Raw genomic sequence first — 27,556 nt, 5'->3', positions numbered from 1 at the left:
TACCTGATGAACAAAATAACTAACACATTGATTCATCCACTATGCACTTATTCATTGTTGTTAAATCGGTACAGCTATGATTATCTGCCATGATATAGAACTAAATAAAGAAACTATCATAAAACAATTTTTCATGTAGAGAAGTTTCATAATTCAACACTTTGGTTAACAGGGAAAACTAACCACTGTATTGTTCTTGTTTTTGGCAGAGATGAAAGAAGAGGATCTTATGAATATGCGCCTGACCGTACTTACTATGAGACTGTTAGAACTCCAGGGACGTATCCTGAAGATCCTAGGAGAGAATATCCTGCACGAAGCAGAGAATTTTATGCAGAATGGGATCCTTATCAAGGAGACTACTATGACCCACGATATTATGATGATCCACGTGAATACAGGGATTACAGAGGAGATCCATATGAACAAGATATAAGGGAATACAGTTATAGACAACGAGAGAGAGAGAGGGAAAGAGAGCGGTTTGAATCAGATCGGGACAGAGATCATGAAAGGAGGCCAATTGAACGCAGTCAAAGTCCAGCTCACTCCAGACGGCCACAGAGCCCTGGAGCGTCTCCCTCGCAATCAGAAAGGCTTCAGAGTGATTCTGAAAGGAGGATCTACAGCAGGTCTTCAGATCGGAGTGGGAGCTGCAGCTCCCTTTCTCCTCCAAGATATGACAAACTTGACAAGACGCGTGTAGAGCGTTACGCAAAAAATGAGAAAAATGATAAAGAACGTGCTTTTGACCAAGAGAGAATAGACAAAGACAAACGTTTGGTGAGGAAAGAGAAGCCAGAAAAACTAGAAAAGGATAAAACTGATAAGCAAAAACGAAAAGCAAAAATTCATTCACCAAGCTCTCAGTCTTCTGAAACAGACCAAGAAAATGAGAGAGAACCCAGCCCTGAAAAATTAAAGGGCAATAGTAAACAGAGTAAAGAGAGAGCTGACAAAGAAGGGACAGCCAAAAACCGCCTGGAACTAATGCCATGTGTGGTGCTGACTCGAGTAAAAGAAAAGGAAGGGAAAGTTATTGATCAGCCTACCTTGGAGAAACTGAGAGCAAAGCTTGATAATGACACTATTAAATCGCCACTTCTTGAACAAAAAGTCCAGACATCTCAAATTGAGCAAACAAAATCTGACCAGTCTAAACTGGAACCTGTTAGAACTAAGGTGCCAAAAGAGAAGGTCCTTGCCAGTCATGTAGAAGTAGTTGATAAAGAGGGAAAATTGAAGTCCAAGAAACACTTGAAGACAGAGCAGACTACAGAAGGGGCAAACGCGGTAGATCTTGACAAGTTAGAGGCTCGTAAAAGACGTTTTGCTGATGCAAACTTGAAACCTGACAGGCAAAAACTGGAAGTTAAAAGAAGCAGCCAAGACGAGGAAGATGCTGCACGCGTGGTCTTGAAAAAGCAACTTGAAGTGACAACTTCATCTAGAGAAGTTACAGTGTTACGGGAAGGAGAATTGGAAAGAAAGCCCTTGAGGAAAGAGATGCTTAAAAGGGAATCTAAAAAAATTAAACTGGAAAGACTTATTACTGTTACCAGCCCCAAAGATACACAGGAGCCTGCTAATGTTTCCGTTGGGATTGGCTTGCGTCCCAGTTTAGAACTGCAGCCTCGGCTAGGAGAGCCTGTTGATGAACCAGTGGAAACTCAAGAAATCCTTTCTAAAAAACTTAATCCAGTAAAACCACAGCACAAACAAATGCAGCTGTTGGATGATCAAGGAACAGAGAGAGAGGACATGAAGAAAAATTTCTGTGGTCTTCCTGACGAGATTCCTGACCATAAACTTGGCCATGAGAAACCTCAGTCAGCTGATACAGAAGAGAAAATTGGTATTGACATTGATTACACACAAAGTTATAGAAAACAAATGGAGCAAAGTCGCAGATTAAAACAGCAGATGGAAATGGAGATAGCAAAGTCTGAGAAGTTTGGCAGTCCAAAAAAAGAAGTAGACGAATATGAAAGGCGTAGCCTGGTTCATGAGGTGGGCAAACCCCCACAAGATGTCACAGATGACTCTCCACCAAGTAAAAAGAAAAAGACTGACCATTTTGATTTTGAAATTAGCACTAAAAGAGAGAGGAACTATAGAAGCTCTCGCCAGGTGAGTGAAGATTCTGAAAGGACTGCCTGTTCACCTAGTATCAGACACTTTCCTTTTCATGAGGATGATGACACACTAGATTCCCCAAGGCTAATGCCATTAAAAGAAACCAAAGAATCACCTAAAATAGAAGAAAAGGGTCTTTCATATTCCAGTATGACTGTGAGGGAGGAATCCCTAAAATTTAATCCCTACGATTCCAGCAGAAGGGAGCAGATGGCAGAAATGGCCAAAATAAAGCTATCGGTACTTAGTTCTGAAGATGAATCAAATCGATGGGAATCTCAAGTGAAACAAGAGCCTGGCAAAGTTGATATTAGCTTCCCAAGTAGTATAGTTAAAAGAGACAGCATACGAAAGCGGTCTGTACGGGACCTGGAACCAGGGGAGGTACCTTCAGATTCTGATGACGACAATGAAAATAAACCCCTTTCTCCTAAAGCCTCATCATTATTAGAGAGTTCCAGGTTATCTTTTTTATTAAGGGACAGAGAAAGAGAGGAAAGGCTGTCAACGTCTTTAGAAAGAAACAAATTTTACTCCTTTGCATTGGATAAGACAATCACACCAGACACAAAAGCCTTGCTTGAAAGAGCTAAATCTCTCTCTTCATCTAGAGAAGAAAACTGGTCTTTTCTGGACTGGGACTCAAGATTTGCTAGTTTTAGAAACAATAAAGACAAAGAGAAAGTTGACTCTGCTCCAAGACCTATTCCATCTTGGTATATGAAAAAGAAAAAAATCAGGACCGATTCAGAAGGAAAACTAGATGATAAGAAAGAAGATCATAAAGAGGAGGAGCAAGAGAGACAGGAATTGTTTGCTTCTCGATTTTTACATAGCTCAATCTTTGAACAAGATTCTAAACGTCTACAGCATTTAGAAAGAAAAGATGATGACCTGGACTTCATTTCTGGTCGAATATATGGGAGACAGACGTCTTCTGATGGGAGTAACAGTGCATCTGAGTTGGTGCAAGAACCGGTTGTTCTTTTTCACAGTAGATTTATTGAGCTAACCCGAATGCAGCAAAAAGAAAAGGAGAAAGATCAAAAACCAAAAGAAGCGGAAAAGCAGGAAGACAAAGAAAATCGGCCTAAGACACCAGAAACTGTTCCTGATAATAAAGAACCAGAACAAAAATCATCATTTGTTGGGCCTTCTTCAGTCACAGTTGTACCTCAAGAATCAGCACAAGTCATATCTGAGAAGGTAGCAAATGAAAAAATAGTAGTGGATATAACTTCTGCAAGAGAAGAAAGGCCATCTGAACTTGCTTCTACAACAGAAGAACCAAAACCTCTTCCTGAACTTGTTGCTCCTGTCAAAGTAGAACCACCTGAGCAACTTGAACCGCCTCCAGTAATAGAAGTCAATAAAGATGTCATTCCTGCAACTCTGGCTTCTGAGGAAGACTCAGTATCTACAGAGCATCCTTCTTACTTGGATACAAAGCCGCCTACACCGGGAGCTTCATTTTCACAAACAGACATCAATGCAGATCCAGAACCTGACAATACACACTTGATTCCACCACTTCCCAAATTGGTTCAGAAGTCTGATGAATCTAGCAAACCTAAAGAGGAAAATGCCCTACCTGCTGCTAACACCGATCCTAATGCAAATCAGAAAGCAGAGGTAGTTGCTGAGATTCTGCCGCCTGTTTCTGACAATGACATGGAAGTCGAACCCCCGGTTGTTGTAAAAGATAAAAAATCATACAAAAGTAAACGTTCCAAGACTCCTGTTCAGTCAGCCACAACAAATATCACAGAGAAACCTGTCACAAGGAAGAGTGAAAGGATTGACCGTGAAAAACTTAAAAGATCAAGCTCTCCTCGTGGAGAAGCACAGAAACTTTTAGAATTGAAAGTAGAAGCAGAAAAAGCGTCAAGAAATGCTGCTAAATCTCCTAGTGCTGCAACAGAGCCAGAAAACGTAGAGCCAAGTTTGCCAGTAGGTCGAACTAGACGCAGAAATGTAAGATCCGTTTATGCTACCACAGGAGACAATGAAGGCCCATCTCCAGTGAAGGATCCGGCAGAGGTAACTAGGTCTACGAGAAAAAGAGGAGAAAAGGAACCGCAGGAGACTGTAACAACTGTTCCTACCACACCAAGAAGAGGAAGGCCTCCAAAATCACGCCGTAAGCCTGAGGAAGAAATCTCTCCTATTAAGACAGAACCAGTACAGCAAGAGGCAGAAGAGACTGAGACTAAAGAAACAGTGGAAACCCCTAAACCTGCAGAGGGATGGAGATCTCCTAGATCCCAAAAACTAACACATGGTCATTCATTAGCTGCAGGCAGTCAGCAGGGGAAAAAAGGGAAAAATGAACCGAAGGCAGATATCGCTGTAGAATCTGAAGAGGCCACTGAAACAGCTGGTCAAGAACAAAATATTAGTGAGAACAGCAATAAATTAAAAACTACAGATGAAGCAGCAGCAAGCGAACAGAAACGTGACAGAAAAGAACTTGATGTGGACAAAAATCTTCCAGAAACCCCCACAGTTGAGATTGTAGAGAGAAAAAATGCCCCAGAAAAAGCAACTAAATCCAAACGAGGAAGATCTAGAAATGCAAAGACTGTTGTAGATAAAACATCCTTGTGTCTGAAAAATGTGGAAATACGTCTCAATGTTGATGAAGTCAAAGGTGCCCTGAGACCAAGTGAAGAGGAAGCAGAGCCTGTGGCAATATCACCAGCAAAAATCAAAAGCCCACAAAAAGAGGACAATTTGTCACCCCATTTTGTAAAGAATGATCCAGAAGATCCATTCCAGGAAACAGAAACAGAAATTATGCATGAATCAAACCAATCACCAGAAGCTGCCCAGTTAGCAAAGCAGATTGAACTTGAACAGGCTGTGGAGAACATTGCAAAGCTCACTGAAACACCATCAGTTGCTGCTTACAAAGAACAGGCAGCTGACGTGTCCGAAGTTCGTCAGGAGGAGGAGGGAGACAAACCTGCACATCAGGCTAGTGAAACAGAACTGGCAGCAGCTATTGGATCCATCATGAATGATATTTCTGGAGAAACAGAAAGCTTTCCTGCTCCTCCAACTTATCCTGCTGCTGAATCAGAATCTGAGATACCTGCAGAACCAGTGGTGTTACCATCCCCTAGGGAAGAAATGGAGCCTGAAACTGATCAAGCAGTTAACAATATCTTGGAAACAGAAGCTGCTGTTGGACCCTCCGTGCAACAAGTAACTGGCACTACCCCATCAACAGTAGAGGCAGAAAATAAGGAGGCTGAAGTGAGCTTCAGTGAATCTTCAAATTCTGCACAGGAAGCTGAAACTTTACAGGAAACCGAAGTTTCTCGGAAGGAAAAAGGCCGCCAAAAGACCACCCGACAAAGACGTAAACGGAGCATGAGCAAGAAAGGGGATACCACCGAAGTTAGTGCTTTTGAGCCTGAAAGGGTACAAAGTAAGTCTCCTAATGCCAATGAAGTTAAAGCAAAGCCAGAAGAAACCTTGAAAGGTGAAAAGCAAAATAAAAACTCTGTTCAGGTTTCTACTGAATTGAATATTACTGATGCAAGCAAGGCTGCAACCACTGAGAGAATTTCTCATGAAACTGTTTCTGAGAGCAACGTCCCTCCTAAAGCTCCTACTCCTCTGGACCTACCTTCCCAGCCTGTTCCTGTGGATGATGTGAGCCAAACTGGTTTCAAGCTACGGTCGGCTATTGAAAATGCACCCGTTACTCCACCAAGTGCTTCAAATATTACCGTTCCTTCAGTTCCTTCTGCAACTGCAGCAAAATTACCCACTCCTGCACCAGCTGGGATAGTCCCCCTCCATTCCTGCACCACCAACGTGACAGAATGGATTGTAAGACACGATGACACCCGCACTCGTTCCACCCCACCGCCAGCTCTTCCCCCTGATACTAAAGCATCTGATATTGATACAAACTCCAGTACTCTGAGGAAGATACTTATGGAGCCCAAATATGTTTCAGCAACTAGCCTTGCTACTACGCATGTCACAACTTCTGTTGCTGAGCCAGTTAGTGCACCTCGTTTGGAGGAGGCACCTCCTCATCCTCCAGTAGAGGCCATAAAACCAGTGTCAGAGGAAAAACCAGCCGTTCCTATCACTAATTCTTTGGATCTCCCAGTAGCAGAGGCACCAGTTTTCAGTGAGAAAGAAAAAATAAGTACAGTTATTGCCCCCAAAGCTACTTCTGTTATAAGCAGAATGCCCCATAGCGTTGATCTAGAGGAAACTCCAAGGATAACATTGATGAAGCAAGTCCCCCAAACCCAGACATGTTTAGTTAATGCCCCTTCACCAAAATACAAGCAGAGACCTAGCACAAATGATAACAGCAGGTTTCATCCAGGATCTATGTCTGTTATTGAAGATAGGCCAGTGGAAACTGGATCTAGCCCAGGTCTGCGAGTAAACACTTCAGAGGGTGTTGTACTTTTGAGTTACTCAGGACAGAAAACAGAAGGCCCTCAACGTATTAGTGCAAAGATCAGTCAGATTCCCCCAGCAAGTGCTGTTGATATAGAGTTTCAGCAGTCTGTGTCCAAGTCACAAATTAAACAAGAACCTATTACTCCATCGCAACCAGCACCGAAAGGTTCTCAAACTCCCACAGGATATGGGACTGTGTCCACCCATTCTTTGGTACTAGGAACCCAACCTTACAATACATCACCTGTGATCTCCTCTGTTAAACAAGAACGCACTACCTTAGATAAATCTGAATCAAGCCACCTTTCTGTCCAAACTCCTGCTTCTCAGTCAGGGCCTGTTAAAGTCCTCTCCCAGACTGTAAACACTCCACCTGTACTAGTTCACAACCAGATGGTACTCTCTCAAAGTGTTGCTTCCGCCAACAAAAAACTTCCTGATCTGACTGCTCTGAAAGTGGAGACTAAGGCTCTTCAGCCATCAAACTTGAGCCCTGGGGTCAGTCCTCATCACCCTTCCCTGTCTGGTAAAATGCATTCAGAAGCAAACCATGTCAGCTCAGGACCCAACACCCCAACAGATCGGGCTATTTCTCATTTGGGGGTTACAAAACAGGAGCCACATTCCCCACGTACAAGTGGGCATTCTCCCTCTCCATTTCCAAGGGCTTGTCATCCTGGCAGTACCTCATCTCCAGTTTTATCTAGCAACACCTCTGTCATGCTGGCTGCAGGAATTCCTGTGCCTCAATACATCTCCAGTATGCATCCTGAGCAATCTGTTATAATGCCCCCTCATAGTGTAACACAGACTGTATCCCTTGGCCATCTTTCTCAAGGTGAAGTGAGAATGAATACCCCTCCTTTGCCTGGTATCCCCTATGGCATTCGCCCAGAAGCGCTCCACTCTCCCAGAGCAGCTCTGCAACCTCAGATAGAAATTAGACCTCAGAGATCCAGCACACCTCAGCCAGCTCCAATAAGAGACATAGTCATGCCTCCGTTATCGTCTCAGCATCCCCCAGAAGATGAGATGCATTACCATCATACTGTGTGTAGAGGGTCAGCTCCTGTACAGTCTGATGTGTTAGTAATGCAGACAGATTATCGCATGCATGCTACGGGTATAAGACTCGACCAGTACAATGTGCCTCGAGATGTGAGGATGATGATGCACCCACACTTGGCAGCAGTGGGCGACCACCACCCCGAAACTAGACAATCCAGAACACCAGAAGGATCTGTGAAAACTCCCCCAGTCAGCAAGACTCCACAACCTGGAAAAGAGGCGCCCAAGTCTTCTGAAGTCAAAATGGCGCACTCTCCCCACAGTGAGCCCCGGCTCCTCAGCGTCCCTCCCAGCAGCCAGCTTCCTGGACTGCCTTTGACACAGCCTGTGGTTGTACCTCATGGAGTACAGATCATGCATCCTGCAGGGAGTTCCTTTCATGATTATAGATCTGTGTATGGCGACATGAGAAATTACCATACAGCAGCCCAGCTTGGTCATCCTCAGTTCCCTGGAGCATCGCCAATTGGTCTGCCTTCCCGGAGTATGACCCCATCTCAGGTGAGAAAATTATGGTTTCCTCTGTTTTCCTTTACTTGAATTTAAAACATGCTATGATAAATACAGTCCTAATGCAGTTGCATCTGACTGTAGTGAGAGTTATAACTGGGATGAGTTTGGCTCGTTCGTCATGCACTCTGCCCTCTCCATTTAAAGTTGTGTTTTATAGTACTACAGTGCTAAAACGCAGTTATTTTTGTTGGAGAAATATGGGATAAACACCTTTTTGAAGCTACTGGGAAGGAATTAAGGGGGAGAATCCCCTAATTTATTTTCTTTTTATCACAACAGGGCTCCATTCTGGGAGTGCATGAAATGTATTTATGAATTCCTAGGTGTGGTGATATAAGAGAGGAACAATTCCCGACATAGGCAAGCTGGCACATTGTTTGTTTGAGTTCATTCACTTGTAGCTATTTTCCTCTCCAGTAATTACTGTATTATACAGGGAGCTAGGCTGTTCTCAGTGGTGACGGAGGACAGAACAAGGAGCAATGGTTTGAAGTTGCAGCTGCGGAAGTCGAGGCTGGATATTAGAAAAAACTTTCTGACTAGGAGAGTGGTGAAGTATTGGAATGGGTTACCTAGGGAGGTGATAGAATCTCCATCTTTAGAGATATTTAAAGTCCGGCTAGACCGCACCCTGGCTGGGATTATTTAGGGAAAATGGTCCTGCCTTTAGCAGGGGGTTGGACTAGATGACCTCGTGAGGTCCCTTCCAACCTTTTGATTCTATGATTCTATGAAATAACATGGGAGTGAGTGAGATATCGATATCTAGTTGGGTTGATGGTGTAGTTAAGGGTGGTCCTGCAGTTTGAGTCGCTGAATTGGGGGTCTGGATTGAGATTCCATCTGTGTTTGAAAATCTCTGTGCTTTTGCTCCTTCATCTATAAAACACTGATGAGAACTCCCATTACTGTGGTGAGAATAAATTTATTAACAGGTGTGAGGAAGTCATACTACAGTGATAGGGACCATACTGAGAACCCAATAGATGTCTAGAAAGATTTAAGCAGGAGAAATCATTTGACTGTTTCCCAACAGTCTAATTGTTAAACGAGAGAGATTTGTGCATTCTCCAAAGTTTTCCCTTTGTCTCCTATCATTGTTTTGTAGGGTCTGCCAGAAGGTGAACACTCACATCCCAGTCAGCCAGTGCGCAGCAAAACTCCTCAGATTTCCCAGGATTCCAAGGGGTCACAGGCAGCAGGACCTGAACAAACCCACCACGCCACTGTAAATAGGCATGCAGCACAGATAGACCCTCATGTACATCTTCAGAGGGCACAGGCAGATACGGGCCAAACTTCCTATCCTTCCCCTGTTGCCATTTCAATGAAACAGGAGCTTCCATCGCCACACCAGCCTCAGGCAGTTCAGAAGCAATCTTTATTTATCCCTACAACTTCAGGCCCTGGGGCCCCACCGGGGCTGGCATTGTCCCGCTCGGAACCTCAGTCTGCTCTAATACAAGATCCATCTCCTCACTCTGTTTCTCAGAGACCTGTGGATATGGTTCAGCTCCTAACAGTAAGTATCTCTCTTTCTTTCTCCTTCTTGAGCTGCTGTCTTCTGCTTGTTTCGTTATGTCTGAACCAGGACTAGGGCAAAGGGAAAAATAAACAGTTGTATTCTGCCAAGCTCCTCCCACTTGTGACGCCAAAATGTTGTGTGCCACTCACATTGGGTAATGCAACTCTTCATAATGTGACCATCCCTCTACTTTCTTGGGTGCTTTTATTACTAGTGAAATAGTTAACAATGTTGGCATTTACGTGAATATTCTTAGACTCCAGTGATAAGAGTTACCACCTCATTGAGATGAATGAGAAGAGTCCATGTGTCTGAGTTCATGTTTGATTGTCTACAGTCTGATTGTTCACATTTGGAATATTATCTTTGCAAGCCATGAAGGCTAGAGATTATTTATTTAAAAAAATATTAGATTCTGGAGCCTGGGGAGGAGAGAGAGAGAGGTGGGTAGAGGAAGGATGGTGATGTGGTTAGAGTGCCAGCCTGGGAATCAGGAGATCCTGGTTCAAGTCCCTGCTCAGCCACAGACTTCCTGTCTGACCAAGGGCAAGTCACCTAGTCTCTGTATGCCTCTGTTCCCTAAGTAGAGCATGAGGATAATAGCAGTGTCCTACTGCACAGGGCATCTATGAGGATAAATGTATGAAAGTATTTGGGGTCTCAGATATTAAGGTAATAGGGACCTTGGATAGACAGACAGGAGGATGGTATGATGGGATAGCTTAATTTTGGCAATTAATTTGGCAATTGATCTTTGATTATCAGCAGGTAAGTATGCCCAGTGGTCTGTGATGGGATGGGATCTGAGTTACTACAGAGAATTCTTTCCTGGGTGCTGGCTGGTGAATCTTACGCTCAGAGTTTCAAGCGATCGCCATCTAGGGGTCGGGAAGAGAATTTCCTCCAGGGCCGGATTGTGCAGGGCCTCTAGAGGTTTGTTCGCTCTGTGCAGCGGTGGGCTCGGGTCACTCTCCTGCGAGGATTCTCCTGCAGCTGAGGTTCGTAAAGCCACAATTTTGAAGACTCAAACTAACTCAGAGCATAGGTAGGGTTGTTCATAGAATGGTTGGGGAGATTGTGTGGCTTTTCATTGTGCAAGGAGGCGAACAGAGATCAACAAAATGGCCCATCTGAACCTAAAGTCTGAGTCAATAAAGCCACTGGCTAGAATCATAGAATGTCCAGGTGTTGAAGGGCACATCAAAGAGGTCATACTATGTACCCCCTCTGCTCAAAAAGCCAGACCAATTTTCCAACTAAATGACAACACCAGCGCAGGGCTTGTACAAACTGATTCTTAAATACCACTAAGGAAAAGAGATTCCACCACGGTGGTCACCAGGGAACCATTCCAAGTGTTTCACACCCTTCCCCTAGGAAAAAGTTTTTCCTAAATACACACTAAACCCCCGCTGTACGCAACGATTGAGACGCGTTGCTCCTTGTTCCGCCATCTGCTACCGCTAGATCCATCCTCTTTGGAACCCTCTTTCAGGTAGCTGAAAGCAGCTATCAAATCCCCCCTCATTCTTGTCTTCTGCAGACTAAACAATCCCAGTTCCCTCCGCCTCTCCTCATAAGACATGTGCTCCAGCCCCCAGTCATTTTTATTGCTCTCTGCTGGACTCTTTTTCCAATTTTTCCACATCTTTCTTATACTGTGGGGCCCAAAACTGGACACAGTACTCCAGATGAGGCCTCACCAATGTCGAATAGAGGGGAATGATCACGCCTCTCGATCTGCTGGCAGTGCCCCTACTTACACAGCCCAAAATGCTATTGGTTGCCTTGGCAACAAGGGCACACTGTCGACTCATGCCCAACTTCTCATCCACTGTAACCCCTAGGTCCTTTTCTGCAGAACTGCTGCTTAGCCGGTTGGTTTCTTCCGTCCTAAGTGCAGGACTCTGCACTTGTTCTTGTTGAACCGCATCAGTTTCTTTTGGCCCAGTCGTCTAATTTGTCTAGGTCCCTCTGTATCCTATCCCTACCCTCCAGCATATCTACCACTCCTCCCAGTTTAGTGTCATCTGCAAACTTGCTGAGAGTACAGTCCACACCATCCTCCACATCATTAATGAAGATATTGAACAAAACCAGCCGCAGGACCAACCCTTGGAGCACTCCGCTTTATACCGGCTGCCAACTAGACATGGAGCCATTGATCACTATGAAGAAATAAGTGTTGTATTGATAATTTGGCAGGATGTGGCCCAAATCAGTCCTTGCTGTGAGAACTATGAGAAGGCATTAAATGTACTGCATTCTTAAAACACTATACTTGGTGTCATAATTGCTATTGAAAGTGCCAGAAGCATATAAGCAGCACAGATGTGATTTCCCTCACAGTTAAGATAACTTTTGCATACTAGAAGCACGTTCCTGTCAGTGTTTCATTATATCTTTATTTTACTCCTTCATTTGTTTATATTAAAATTTCTTCATCCTTTATTTTCAGAAATACCCAATCGTGTGGCAGGGCCTTTTGGCTCTAAAGAATGACACAGCTGCGGTTCAACTCCACTTTGTCTCTGGTAACAACGTCTTGGCGCACCGGTCCTTACCAGCACCTGAAGGAGGACCTCCCCTACGAATTGCTCAGCGCATGCGACTGGAGGCTTCGCAGTTGGAGGGTGTGGCACGCAGAATGATGGTACGGGGTAATATATTGTTTTGGGGTCTGCAGTAAGTGATGGGACTTCTGAAATATTGCTGGGGCAAGTATGTCTCCTTTGACATAAAGGATTAACTGCAAACATGAATGGGTGTCTAGTCTTCACTTAGTTCAGGTGAGGGAATGGTTTTGACTGGGATCATACAGCTCTTGTGTTACTCTGCTCTCTACAGAAAGGTATAATGTCAATAAGAGACTTGTCAGACATGACCCTTAAAAGAAAATTGAACTAATCTGTCTCTTGCCAATGTAACAGACTTTTACTAGCTCAGCAGTGTCTAAGCAACATGGGAAGTGGAAGTTATGTTTGTACATTGGAAGCTGAGAAGTTTCCATAGTCTCTTCGCCTATTTTTTTAATTGGCTGAGAAGTCTACAGTGGCCTTTCGCAACACCCACAGCCAATTAATTCCTGAGAAGTTCAAAGAGGATTTTCCAGTAAAGGTTTAAAGATAATGAATGTGTGTCAGGAACAGGCATGTCCCTAGCAAACGCTTGACTGTTAATTGTCCTCTTTTCTTCCCAGGTGGAGAGTGATTACTGCCTATTACTGGCCTTGCCTTGTGGACGAGACCAGGAAGATGTAGTGAATCAGACTGAGTCACTTAAGGCTGCATTCATCAGCTACCTGCAGGCTAAACAAGCTGCAGGAATCATCAATGTTCCCAACCCTGGCTCTAATCAGGTATTTGCATGGAAACAGTGAAATTTTGCAGTTAAAAATGAAATTAAAATGATACCATTATATAATTATGGGATATAAACCAAAAAAATCCTTTTGTGTTTAGTGTCAAGGTGCATGCTTGTGTCTTCAAAAGAATTAGCGTGTGAAATGCTAGCCTTTTATTTCTTTGGTGAAAATATAATAAAGTAAATCATTTAATTTTTAATAGTGAACTGCTAAGACAAAAGAAAAAAGTTTGTTTTGTCCTTTGCTGCTGCTTTGATTTATAAGTTTCTGACTTTTTAAAAACAAAAGTGATCTTTGCTCTTTTTGAACATTAGAAATCTGAGGTCCTCACTTCCCAGTTGTTCATGGATGTTCCAGGAACTTTTTTTCAGGACACCTGAAACATGTTTTTAATTACGTAAATCAAAAAGTTTGTCTTGTATAACTACAAAATGCTTGTTCCAGACATTGCTGCACTGAGTTAGATTTGCTCTGTGTTTAACAAGAACAAACAGTCTATTGGAATGAGTATTCAGTTTGATGAACAATGTGGAAGAGGAAAGTCAGATAAATGGAGACACTATCAAAGCTGCTCTTTTGTTCAAAATGAATATTAACAACACTTGCTTAGTGTTTCATGATAACCCAAGTCAGACATTAAATTACTGGGAAAAAATCCTCCCCTCTGAAATGCGTGTTGCTACTGTGTCAGAAGCTGGCTGTAGCAATGTGAGCGTGCGCTTTCAAAAAATGCCCTTTTGTGTGACTAGTCTGCAACCCTAGAAAATGTTGCCACCGGTGTCCCAGTTTTTGATCACTTTACATAAAGCTCTGTAACCTTAAGCTGCAGCTTCTTTTGTCTTTTCCCCTATCCCCCACCAAGTGAGGTCAGGTTTACACTGAAAAGTTAGGTCGACCTACCTATGTCACTCAGGGATGTGAAACATTCAAACCTCCGAGTGATGTAATTAAGCTGACCTTACCCTTGGTGTAGCCAGCACTAGGTTGATGGAAGAATGCGTCCATTGATCTAACTACTTCTCGGTGAGGTGGATTAACTACAGTGATGGGATAACCTCTCTTATCACAGTAGTGAGTGTCTACACTGAAGTGTTCCAGCAGTGCAGCTAGTGAAGACAGCCTAAGACTGATGGGCGATATGGATTCCTAGAATGTCTGAAGCTCAGTTTTAGGAATGAAAAGCTGCAGCTCAGGTAACCTCACTGTGTGATATCGCTACCTAGGTCCTTTAAAGTTCCAGCAAAGAGAGGGGAGTAAGGACTGCATTTAACATGGCTTTTAAAAAAAATTAATATAAGCTTTTAAGAGGCATTTGTGATGGTCTTTCTATGTCACACTATTTGATTCACAGTTCGCCTTCCAAATTTGGCATTGTTCGGTAGGATTTCCACATTGTGGCACCAAATAAGTTGTCTGGGTGATTGTCCAATCAGTTCATAGAAAAACAAATAAATACAGGGGTTCCTAGCTGTTTTTTCATTCTTTCTTTCCCAGCCTGCCTATGTTCTGCAGATATTCCCACCCTGCGAATTCTCTGAAAGCCACCTGTCCCGTCTTGCTCCAGACCTCCTAGCCAGCATCTCCAACATCTCTCCTCACCTCATGATTGTCATCGCATCGGTATGAGCTGTTTTGTTGGTTACTGACTTTTCCAAGGCCCTGCAGCAAAAAAAAAAAACCAGAAAAATTAATGACACAGAATTGGTGCCAGACTACCAGCCTCCTGCCCTAACCGGCCCGATCAAAACTGTTGGCTGGAAGTGGTTCTGCTACCTTGTAGTTTACATATGCTTTAGTTGATGGACAACTGGATGCACTCAAACGGCGGACTGGTATTGGCGTTCTGTGCCGTCCTTGGGGAAATAAAGGATGGCTATATTTTTATCAAAAGAAAGAAAAAAAAAAGAACCTGACGCCTTTGCCACTAATTAGGACTGGACTTTGCACAGTGATGACATGCTGGTGACGTATGGATGTCTTGAACGACATACTTTTGCTAAACGCAGGACCTGGAACTTCTGCTGAATCTGGGGCTCAAGATCATTTAACACTTTTTTTTTAAAATTTTTTTTTTTTTTTCTGGATGTGACCCTTCCTCTCCTCCACTTTCCTCTGCTGCAGTCATCTTCTCTTCATCTGGGATGTACAGTTTACACTGAAAAAAATAAAACAAAGGGAGAGCTATTTTCCTTCCTGGTGGGATATGCAGAACTGAGTGGGCGTATGTGTATATATAAATATATATATATAATATATATAAATATATATAATACTGACTTTAAAAAAAATCAAATCCCCACAACATACATTTTTTTTTAATCTGTGCCAAAAATGTGTTTTCAGAGAAAATCTTATTTTCATACTCAGACTTTGTATTGTCACTCATTTGTAAGTGCGCTTCATTTAAACATTACCTTCCCTTGTCTCACAATATGTGGAAGTGTTATACACTTGTACAAAGACTTGTTACCCTCCTTCCTCCTTCTCACCTACCCTAACACTTATTAATTTATGGAACTGTTTTCTCAGCGCAGTTTTGTTTTGTGTGTCCATTGGATTACAAACTTTATTAAAAAATACAAAACACGTTGAGCCTGGATGTGATCGATCAGTTGCTCCGGAGGGGGGGGGAGAGATTGAGTTTGGCCAACATTACTAATAAGCAACATCCCCTACAGTGGATATTGGCTCTTTCCCGTGTGTTTGTACATAGGAGCTTTGTTTTATTTTTATTTTTTGTTGGTGAGTTTCTCTTGTTTAAAAAAATAATTTTATCAAAGATAAAATCGAACTTTAGCCTTTGTTTTTTGTGGTGTAAAGATTTGTAAAACTCCAAAGTATTGGTTCTTTTCTGGGTAATGTCGAAGGCACTTTTAATTTTGATACACAAAATAAACTACAAAACCTTCAACAGCACAAATGAGCACGTTCTAAGAAAAGCCTTTTGGTTTATTGTTTTAAGCAACTGTACCTTGTGTGTGTTCAGAACACAAATCACTGAAATATGCTTGAAGACTTGTGTTGGGAGTTATAGCTAGAAGGTCCTTAGTGGTTTAAACAGCTGATGCTGAAGGTTCTGATCCTGCCATTGGATCCAGCTGCACTGGGTTGGTGGGGGCTGCGTCTGATTGCAGGATCAGCGCCTAAGTGGAAAGTGGCTGCTGGGGCAACTGATTTCAGTGATGAGAATTATATGCGACTTCCTATTTGTGAAACCGTTTGCAACCCAGCTGTAAGCCCATTTGGATTCTCTCCAATGTGACGAACCTCCCCTGAGCTGGTCTTCTTAAAGGAAAACTCTCCAGTGTGATATAAAAGACATTTTAATCACGCCAATTTATTAAAAAGAAAGCACTAACAGAAAGTGTTGAATTGTATTTAACCATCAAGCAGGGAAGGTGCCACCTTGACAATCTAAAGCAACGGTTTTAAAAATATATTTTAGTTAACTTCTGCAAACTGCATTCAATTCTATAAAGCCAGCTGTTAAATTAACCTAGTCCATGTTTTAAATCAGTGGTTCTCAAACTGGGGCTGCTGCTTGTGTAGGGAAAGCCCCTGGCGGGCTGGGCTGGTTTGTTTACCTCCCAGATCTGCAGGTTCGGCCAATCACAGCTCCCACTGGCCATGGTCCACTGCTCCCAGCCAATGGGGGCGGCAGGAAGCGGTGCGGACTGAGGGATGTCCTGGCTGCGGCTTCACGCAGCCCCCATTGCCCTGGAGCAGTGGACCATGGCCAGCGGGAGCTGTGATTGGCTGAACCTGCGGACCCGGCAGGTAAACAAACTGACCCGGCCTGCCAGGGGCTTTCCCTACACAAGCGGAGGCTCCAGTTTGAGAACCACTGTTTTAAATGGTTAAATAGCTGTTAACTCAAATAAAAAAAAGCAACAAAAACTTCGATTTTCAATACTTTTCTAATAGAGACATAGCTTTTCTGATTCCTGCTTAGCATCAGTAGACCCGTCCTGGGACGTCTCTTCCCGACAGCAGTCTCAGTGTGAGAGACAGCAACTCCACGGAATGGAAGTACAGAACTTGTGCAAGCAGTTTTGCAAATGTGTCTTTCGATAATTCTGTAATTCTCTGAGATCATTATTCAGTGCTAGGGTCTTCCTTTAAACTTTGTGCTGGTGGTGAATAATTCATGATGGAAATAACATTGCAGTTTTACTGTCAGTTTAAAAAGGAAAATCTGTGGAGAGCATTGCAGGCAGTGCCATGAAAAGGATCACTCTATGTGGTTAGCAGCCCACAGATGTGAATGGGACTGCCATTGCCTGCGCCAGTTTTGTCTGCCTTAAAAACGATAAAGGGAGCTTACTTTTCCTTTGAGTTAAGCATGGATTTATGTGTTAAATTGCCCAATAACTAGGTGGCGATGAGTATTCAGCATAGGAATACATTTTAACTGAGCTTTTTAAAATTTGTCTTTTCCTGTTTCTGAAATCCTGCTTGGTGCTTCCTGGCTCATGGAGGAGAGAGGAAGGATGGCCCAGTGGTTGTGGTGATAGTCTGGGACTCTGAAGACCCTGATTCAATTCCCTGCTCTGCTGCAGCTTTTTTAGGTGACTTTGGGCAAGACAACTAATCTCTCTGTGCCTCAGTTTCACACCTATAAAATGAGGTGTTTTTTAAATCTGCGTGGGTCTCAGATTTGTTAACTGATGGACTATTGCTGTGCATGCAGCTAGCAAGGCAGAACCAGGCCTGTAAGTCACTGATAGAAGAGGGATGGCCAGATACACTAAGGAGCCTGCTGGCTTTTTGTGCCTCAACAGCTGCAGAAAGTTTTATTGGACCTTACTAGCAAAAACAGTATAAGGAGAAGAAAGAGGTTTGGGCAGTATTTTGCCTTCTCTAGCCTTCCCCATGCTGAGGATTTGAGGGTCCAGTTCCTCTCTGCTGCTGAGACCTCATTGGTGGCCCTGCTGTCCCTCACAGAGTGCAGCATGGAGGAGAAGGCAAAGGCACAGATGTGTGCTGTCTGCTCGACCCCACTTGTGGGAGTGCCTGTATGGGATCTCTGCCTGTTCTGTGATCAGGAGCCCTGCACATCTCAGCTGGTCCAGGGACCTTGATGGAGTCCCTTTGCCAAACTAGGAGCCGCAAATCTGGACCCAGACCTGCAGGAACACAGAGTCCTGAAGCAGACTTCAGTTCCTTCTCCCAAAACAAAGGGAGGGAGACAGGCTCCCCTTCTGAGGAATGGGACAACATGCACGCACACACACTGTGCACGTGTGTGGCTGCAACTGTAGCCCACACAGCCCCTCCCGTCCTTCCCTCTCCTCCTCAGAAGCAGAAACGGCTGAAGAGGACTCGGAGCCCAATGCCATGGGGCTTCTCCAGTGTTCAGTTCCAGCATAGACACTCATAGACTAAGATCAGAAGGGACCATCATGATCTAGTCTGACCTCCTGCACGTCGCTGGCCACAGAACCTCACCCACCCACTCCTGTAACAGACCCCCAAGCTCTGGCTGAGTCAGTGAAGTCCTTAAATCATGACTAGTTTTAAAGCTGTAAGTGACCCGTGCTCTATGCTGCAGAAGAAGGCAAGAAAAAAAACAGATCTCTGTCGATCTGGCTCAAGGAAAAATTCCTTCCTGACCCCAAATATGGCGACCAGTTAGACCTGGAGCACCTGGGACAAACCCACCTGTAGTAACTCAGAGCTGTCGCCATCTAGTCTCCCATCACTGGCCATTGGGGATATCTGCTACTAGCAGTTGCAGATCGGCTACATGCCATTGTAGGCAAACTCATCTCCTCCATAAAAATACCAAGCTCAGTCTTGAAGCCAGTTAGGTTTTGTGCCCCCACTGCTCCCCTTGGGAGGCTGTTCCCGAACTTCACGCCTCTGGAGCTTGATCTCCCTGGGAAGTTTTCACCTAAGCAGAGGAGTTGGAGTGTTGAATCGTAGGATTTACCATCAGGACCCAGACCTGACAGCAGTTTTTCTCCAGGGATAGTCCCTTTGTGCACACTTGTTCAAAGCCTTCCTCTCAGGAAGTGCAGGCAAGGGATTCAATGCTGGACAGCAGAAGAGTCAGGACCAGGATATCTGGTTGTACCCCCACAGTTAAGAGATCCCTTGAGCTCTCCCAGCAAGAGATCTTGTGAGAATCTGACAGCAAGCATCCAGGGGGCAAAGTAAAGAGAAGGAATAGGGGAAGGAGGGACAGGTACCAGTTCCTGTGATGATTGGGCTCCTGTTTTTTGCCCATGTCCTTATGAGAAAAGCAAAGACCCCGAGAAGATAAAGACTTCCTTTAAAAAGTGGAAGTCAGATCTAGTAAGACAAATAGAAAGGAGCACAAACACTGCCAGTTTAAGTGCAAGAGTGTAATAAGAAAAGCCAAAGAGGAGTTTGAAGAACGGCTAGCCAAAAACTCCAAAGGTAATAACGAAATGTTTAAGTACATCAGAAGCAGGAAGCCTGCTAAACAACCAGTGGGGCCCCTTGACGATCAAGATACAAAAGGAGCGCTTAAGACGATAGTCATTGCGGCAGAACTAAATGGAATTCTTTGCTTCGGTCTTCACGACTGGATTTGGGAGATTCTCAAACCGTGAGCTGGCCTTTGTAGGGACCAAATCTGAGAACTGGTGACCTGATGAGTGCCACTAGAGAGGTTTTGGAATGAATTGATAACTCTACATATACAGTCCCGGGACCAGGATGCATCAGCCAAGATTTCTGAAGACTCAAATGTGAATTTAAGCGGTACTATATAACTAGCGGTTTGTAACCTGTCCTTTTAAATGTCTATCCGTAACCCAATGCACTGGACAGTTAGCTAAATGTAACGCCAATATTTAAAAGGGCTCTAGAGGTGATCCGGCAATTATAGCGGTAGTAATGCGCTAATGTCGTCTGACCTGGTACCGGGCAAATTAGTCGAAACCTAGTCAGACACACAGAAAAAACGTAAACTGTTGAGCATAGTCACATGGTTCTGTAAAGGGGAAATCGTGTCTTACTAATCTATTAGAGTTTTTGAAGGGTCAACAAACATGTGGACAAGGGATCCAGTGGACATAGTGTACTTAGATTTCCAGAAGCCTTTGGCAAGTCCCTCAAAGGCTCTTCGTAATTAAGCTGTCATGGATAAGAGGGAAGTGTCCTTTCTTGGATTTGAGAACTGGTTAAAAGACAGGGAAACAAAGGGAGGAATTAATGGTAAATTCTCAGAATGGAGTGAGATGGGTAACTGAGTGGTGTCTCCAAGGGTCAGTCCTAGGACCAATCCTATTCAATTTATTCATAAATGATCTGGAGAAGGGGTAAACAGTGAGGTGGCAAAGTTTGCAGATGATATCTAACTACTCAAGATAGTTAGACCAAGCAGATTGTGAAAAACTTAAAAAATCTCACAAAACTAAGTTATTGGCACAAATGGCAAATGAAATTAATGTGGATAATTGTAAAGTAATGTACTTGGAAAAAATAACCCCAACTATACATACAATATGATCGGGGCTAATTTAGCTACAGCGAGTCAGAGAAAAGATCTCTGGCATCCATCTGGTAGTTCTCTGAAGATGTCCACGCAGTGCGCAGAGGTGTGTTCAAAAAAGCAAACGATGTTAGGAATCATATAAAGGGAATAGAGAATAAGACTGAGAAATTCATATTGCCCTTATATAAATCCATGGTACGCCCACATCTCGAATACTGTGTGCAGATGGGATCAATGGCTATTAGCCAGGAAGGGTAAAGAATGGTGTCCCTAGCCTCTGTTCATCAGAGGATGGAGATGGATGGCAGGGGAGAGATCACTTGATCGTTGCCTGTTAGCTTCACTCCCTCTGGGGCACCTGGCATTGGCCACTGTCGGTAGACAGATTGTGGGCTAGATGGACCTTTGGTCTGACCCGGTACGGCAGTTCTTATGTTCTTATGAGAGAGGCTGCAGTACTCAGGAAGGCTAAACCTAGGTACAGAAGTCATTCATCTCCATCTGTTTGTGTCTTCTGATGCTTCAGGGAGGGGCATGAAGCACAAATCCAGACCCTGCAGGCCCAGGATTTTCTCTGTCTCTCGCTGGCAGGAGGGGCAACTTTCAAAAGAGGAATCGGAGGAAAAACTCCAGTTGGCATTCTTTGAATTCATTCTTCAGAGGGGAGTATCCAGTTCACAGTCCTCTGCTGAGGACCCTCTTGGTCCAAGAAGAACTGCCAGCTGAGAAGAGCAGTGACACCACTCAGTATTATCCCTCTGGATAAAACGTGGAACTTGCAGTTCCTCTGGACTCAGGCATGGTGGCCGTGATCAAGGAGAGACTGGGAGTCCCCAGGAAAGCCGACGAGCCAGGTAAGTAAGAAGTGTCACCCGGTACACTAGTCCTGATCAGATTTTGTTTCCCTTCCTAAAGCCAGTGCAACATCGATGTCCCTAGTTAAGGACACGGCAATACCAAAGGGCCACATAGATGAGAGATGGGACACAACACTCAGGAGAAACGTTAAGGCTTTCTTCATGTCCCCGAGAGCTCTTGTGGCATACACATGCTTGGCTTAAGCAGTATTGGCCTGTACGGATGGTCTGTCTGAATCTATCCTTCAAATACAGGAAATGCTCTGTTTGGGGGCCTTACTCAGAAACATCTTTTACTTCTGACTCTTCTTGGGATGCTGTTCCTGACTCTTGCTGATTTCGGGGCTCCAATGTGCTGTTACCTGTCGGCATGGATGGCTTTGCAACTGGAGGCAGATGCCCAGGGTAAAGGGAGTGTAGCGTCATCAAAGTATCTGGGGATCCAATGAATAAAGCGGTGGCTGATTCCTCAGACAAAGCAATGATGACCCTGCCAAGCCCTGCAGGAGGCTAGCAGATGAGACAATCCCAGCTACTCCTGCTGAAAGTGCTCTAGAATCAGAGGTGTCTGAGGCAGGGGTGACACATCCACAAGATGATCTGGTCCGCCAAAGCAGACAGCCAGCCAGCGTGTAGGTGGTCCTCTCCAACCATTTGCAGATTGTCGGCTCAGATTGTCCAGCAAGGGTGTGAACTGGATCTGTTCAGTTCTGCTTCCAGATTTATCCTTTCTCTCACCCCTTGTCGCTGTCTGAAAGACCCACACAGGCAGGGGCAAATGTTTATACAGGAGAAGCAGTCAGTGACCATACACACAGTGCTGTCACATGCACGAAGCAAACGGGAGGAAAGCAGAGAGGTATGGGTTTTTTTCCCCTCCAGTTTCTTGGGTACTGTTTGTACGAGTCGTTGTCTTGTGTATAACAACAGCAGGTAAACACGTTCAGACAAGTATTCACTTTCTAGTGCCCCTTTTCACTCTCGCAGCACCACTGTGGCATCGCTAGGCACTCAGTACTATTATCTGTAGCTTGCTCATTCCCCCAAGGCTGTGCAGGGCTGTAGCGCGCAAATGGCGCACACTGTTCAAAAACTGGTTAATCCATTGCAAATTGTGTAACACCTGTGAAGCACTGAGAGTGTTAACACAGTACAAGGCGCAAAATACAGACCCCTGCTGCCCTGAAGAGCTTACCATGGAATGTACTGTGTGTGTGTGTACAGGAGAAACGTACCTTGTTCAGTTACTTCAATAACACTAAGCTCTGATCCTATCGGAATAGTACCATTGGGTTCAGTCATAGGCGTGGGGCTTTAGTTTGGTTTAAATTATTAGACTTTATCATGTACTAATGAATGTGCTGTAACGATAATGGAATCAGGAGACCTCACTAGAGAAGCTGCTATCAAACCTTTGCTGAGAAATGGGGCAGATTCTGCCCTTTATTTATGGTTTCATAGCATTCAAGCCAGGAAGGACCATTGGGTCGCCTAGTCTCACCTGTACATTATAGGCTATTAAATTTTATCCGATACCTCTATAAAGCCCAAGGACTTTAGTGAGACTGAAGATTTTCAGTCTGCAGGAGAGCTAACTATGTGCCACAGGGCAGACAGAGGACAGCGGAGGCCCAGGTGCCACCAATGCCCAAGGCAGGAATCAGGGAAGAAGAGCAGATGTTTAAATGACCTCTGTGTCTATGGGTAGGCAACATGTCTTTTGCCAGTCCACAGTCCCACTGGGACTAAGCATAAAAAGACAGATTCTTTAAACCGAGCCTGGGAACAGAGTGAAACACAGTGATCCCTGGAGTGGGAAATAAGTGTGCAGGGATGGTAGAGCTGGGCTCTCCAAGGCCGCATATGAGCCTGTCTGATGGTAATGCAGCACTGCAGGGGGCATGCACATGACAGAGTTTGCATTCATTGGAGGAGGGATTAAAATACCTCCACGGGTACCCACTTTCTCTCCTGTCCTATCCCAAATTCAGTGTTAAAGTCCTCAAGCTTCTCTCCTTAAACCCAATCCTCCCCTTCCCTCCCTGCATTCTCCCGAGCCAGCTTACTTCCTCCCATCAGGCCGTCTCCTTGTCTGCACCCTGGTACTTCCCTTGGCCCACTGCTGTCATGCACTTCTGCTTGAAACTGACCCTCTTTCCCCCCACCTGCTGCAGGTTCCTAGCTCAAGCTTTTGGTGGGAAGCTGGTAGCGGGGAAGTGAGTTGCGTTGCATGATCCACTTTAGACAGCCCTTAGAAGAAGCCTCATCTGCTTGGGAACTAAACCGCTGCCAAAGGGCCGGCTGTCGGGCTGGCTGATCTTTGGGGCAGAAGCGGCTAGAGGTGTTTTGTGACTCTGCCTCTCCAGGCATCTGCATCCCTGGGTTTGACGGTGTTGCTGTGCTGAGCCCTTTGCAGAGAATTCTTGAGACTGAGCTTCCCTGCTGTGGCTGGTGCATGGAAAGATCCTGTAGCCAGAACTACTGCACAGCTGAGGGAATGTTGTTGATGTGTGAACCTGCCCTGTTCCATGCACAGGCGCTTCTGGGATTCACCAGCCCTTTTAAAGCCATAATTGGGTTTAACGAGAAGGAAGCAGAGTATCTGTTGTGCAGAGGGGAGAGAGGCTGTGGGGAATTTGCCACACGCCCTGGATGATCGGTGACCTCTCTTCTCTAGCCAAACTCAACGTTATGGGCTGTGGGACATAACAGCTGATGGCAGGCAGTGAAGTTCAGCAGCCAAAGGCCAAGACTGGGTGTCCTGAGATCGTTCCAGTCCTGATTCTGCTGCTGGCTTTGTGTGGGCTCGGATAAATCACGTGAGGCCCGTTGTGGGAGAAAACTGGCCCTCTTAATCTTTTTCTGCCTCAGTTTCCCTCTCCTGTAAGATGGAGGAGAAAAATATTTGCCAGCCTTTGAAGAGCTGAGCATCCCTAAGAGACTGGACTGTCCTGTCTTATACTGTCACCTTCCTTGAGTTGCCTTTCAGAGTATTTATTAAGACAGGTTATTCCAGAACCGTGGCTGTCTGCATCCAAGCCGCTGGAGGTGGCTGCCTTTAGGTGTGGTTTGGTTTGGGTGTACAGTCCTGCAGTGACAGGAGGCGTTCACCCTGTCAGTTGTGTTACTGCCACCCCTAGAAGAATGTGTTTGAGGGTGAGTAAGAGCCGGCAAACTGAGGAGGTCTTAAAGGCGCTTGTTCTAGTTGGAGAGGGGAAGGTTGGGCTTTCTTGCACTCCTGTTTATCAGGGATCTTGTGTGGGCCTTCTCGATCGACGTGCGCATGATTAAGTGTCTCAGATGGGGCCGGAGAGCTCGGAAAAGTTATGCCACTGAATGTTTCCTGCGATGGAGGGGCTCTGCTGGAGTGCCGATGACTGAGGCTTGGCTGGAGTTTTGGTGGTAGTCATGTGGCTTTAGAAATGTTAATGTGATCTTTGTGTCCCATGGGCTTGGAAATTAATTTTATAAATAGCCTGGTTTTAGAAACATTGCTCACTCTCCCTAGGCTCTCTAGTGGGTGTAAGATCAGCAGGCTGCAGGGCAGTGCTGAATCAGGCCGGGGGCTGGGGGAATCTTCTGTTCTACACACAGACTTGAACTGTGGAGCTGCTTCCATTCATGAATTCAGTGATGTGACTGACAGCTGTCTCTGGCTACACTGCCCAGGTGGCAGCCAAGAGCGTGGTTGGCTTAGAAAGCCCCAGGTTTCCATGCTCGGGTTCTGGGCAGGGGCGCAAAGGACCCAGAAACAGCTGAAGGCCACTAAATCTGCAGGAACCCAGCATGGAGGGGTAAAGGGAAGAGAGAGGCCTGGTCCGTGCTATGACGTTTGCTTTATAGCTATATTGGCCAGTTTTTAGCGTACACGTGTTTTTGCTGCTCTAGCATATACCAGTTCCCTGAATGAAATAAACTACACTGGTAAAAGGATTTTTAAACCAGTATAATTGCATCTGCGCTAGGGCTTTTGCTGGTATAAAAACAAACAAACAAAAAAAATAAATCCCCTGCCCCCTTAACTGCCATTACGATGCTGGAGAGAGAAGATGGGTGAGCTGATACGTTATTGATCCCATGTCTGTTGGTGACAGACAAGGCTCCAGCAGGGAAAGCTCATCTCTCACCACCCGAAATGGGTCCAATAAAAGGTTTTACTCCACCCAACTCATCTCTCTAATCTCCTGGGAGGGAGACTCCACAACACTGCCCATGACAAGGGTTTGTTTAAAGTCTGTTCAGTTGTTTTTTAACTCTGAGGTGAAGGTTCCAAAGACTTGATTTGCTCAAAGCCTGTGTGGGACTTCCCCCTGGGTCTGCGCCTGATCAAAGAGGAAGTTAAAGGTGTTTTGTTTGTTGAAAGCCAGCGGCCAAGCAGGCTTGGGATTCAGCTTCTCCTTTAAAAAAGAAGGAACCTGAGACTTTGACCCTGACTGCACAGGCAGCCAGAGACTTGGCTCCCTGCACACAGAGGCTCAGTGATTTGTGATTTAACTCACACCCAAGGGAAAAAAAGAACCTGATTCAAGATAATCCCTATAAAGGAATTTGGAGACATTGCAGTTTGGTGCGATGGTTCAGCTGGGAGGCAACGGGGTGGGGGTTGATAATGGACGAAGCTGGAGCTAAGGCGAAGTTTACATTTGCATCAGGGTTAAAATTCCTTTGTATCCCATCTGAAGATTGAATTTGCCCTCTAAATTAGAAAATTCTGCCTTGAAGTGTTTTTGTATTTATGTATTTTTTTAATGTAAAATCTTCACCTTGCTTTTTTTTAAAATGGCTCCTCTTTGCCGTGTTGGCTGGTGTCCCAGCTCCTTGGGTTTGAGAACGGCCGGCCAGAGCCAGCCACGCACACGTCTGTCCTAGGCCGGAGCTAGGCCCAGGCCTCACTTAAACCCACTGGCATAGGCCTCATGCTGGCCCCCTTCAGCCACACTGTGGATTGATTGTGATCCAGCAATGCAAGGCTCTGCTCCTACTGTGTTCTTATCCTCTGCTGAACAAGCTTTGACTCCTGGCCTGGTTTCACACCATGAGCTGCTCCCAGAATGTCCCCTCTTACAGTTACTGTCCTGTGCTGTGCACCATTCCATGTGCTTTCTGACAAGGCGGGAGTGTGGTAATGGGAGGGCGCAAGCCCTGCTCAATGGAGAGCAGTGGATATAAAGTGCTTTGAGATCCCTGTTTAAAATGTACCAGGTTGAACCCAGGCAGGGTCACATCTAGCCCCAGCGTGCTGTTTCTCTTGCTCAACAGTGTGAGATTCCCCTGATACCGCTCTGGTGAAGTGTCACAGCTCCTAGATGGGCCTTGGAGACCCTGTCTCTCAAACAAGGCCCTTGACTTTTCCCTGCTTTCAGGGACAGCACGGTCATGATCAGGCCCCCACAATCCCTCAACAGATCCTGTCAGAGCCGATTGCGCTGAGCTGTGTCGAAGCAGCAGTGGGTCCCTGAGCCTTGGCTCACCCTGGGATTTGCTGCTAATCAGTCTCTTCCTGGTTCCAGCTGCTTGATCTTTTCAGTGAAAGCCTTGGGAAGAATCTCGTCTGGCTGTGATGCTGGCAGGAGTTCGTTAGGGCACCCTGTGAAAAGGGGAAGGAGGTGCTTGTGAAAATCCAGGACCGTGTGTGACTGCAGCCATTCTTACGGCTATTGGAGTAGCAGGGAAGAGCTGCAGGTGTGGACCAGGACTCCCTTGTGCTAGACTCTGCACTGCCACAGGATAGAGAGAGGCCCTGCTCTGGGAACTGCAGATGCCTGCTGAAGCAGGGCACGTTTCCCCTGGAGAGACAGAAAAGGCCCCTTCCATTACATAACTCCCCCTCCCCTCACACCTTGCAGGGGGGCGCACTGCCGCCAGTCAGAATGTAACTCCCAGCCACTGGCATTTGCTTTCCCTGTCGCACGCGGCAGAAGCGCCCTGGGCTGGTTTGGGTCAGTTTTACACAGGAATTAACTTGAAATACAAATTTCCATTTATGTGGGGGTCATCGACCTTCTGTCTCGCTTGAAATGGTCCAGTTGGCCAGAAAGCGCCCAAAAAATCCACTGAGCAGTGATCTGTCTGTCGCGGTTCTTCTGTGACCCCCTCACGGCTGTAATTAAATGTCTAGGAATAGCAGCACATCGCTAAGGGAAGAGAAGGGGCCAATGCAATAGTTCTGTGGATCTGCCTTGTGGCAATTGGTT

At 45.2% G+C, this 27,556-nt stretch overlaps 1 protein-coding gene across 4 annotated transcripts in view; it reads left to right on the top strand.

Moving 5' to 3' along the window:
- SPEN (spen family transcriptional repressor) overlaps positions 1-14,945 on the top strand; it is a 100,010-nt gene extending 85,065 nt beyond the window's left edge. For all 4 annotated transcript variants that reach the window (XM_075060345.1, XM_032787601.2, XM_032787600.2 and 1 more), the window contains 5 exons: positions 210-8,139; positions 9,260-9,673; positions 12,135-12,329; positions 12,876-13,034; positions 14,535-14,945. In XM_075060345.1, coding sequence (XP_074916446.1) covers positions 210-8,139; positions 9,260-9,673; positions 12,135-12,329; positions 12,876-13,034; positions 14,535-14,666 — 8,830 coding nt within the window. In that variant the 3' untranslated portion in view covers positions 14,667-14,945. The remainder of the gene's footprint in view (positions 1-209; positions 8,140-9,259; positions 9,674-12,134; positions 12,330-12,875; positions 13,035-14,534) is intronic.
- The last annotated feature ends 12,611 nt before the right edge of the window (positions 14,946-27,556 follow it).

The sequence above is a fragment of the Chelonoidis abingdonii genome, chromosome 23 (genome assembly GCF_003597395.2).
Source record: "Chelonoidis abingdonii isolate Lonesome George chromosome 23, CheloAbing_2.0, whole genome shotgun sequence".
In the NCBI taxonomy this organism is placed as follows: Eukaryota; Metazoa; Chordata; order Testudines; family Testudinidae; genus Chelonoidis; species Chelonoidis abingdonii.
This window is presented reverse-complemented; position numbering and strand designations above follow the sequence as displayed.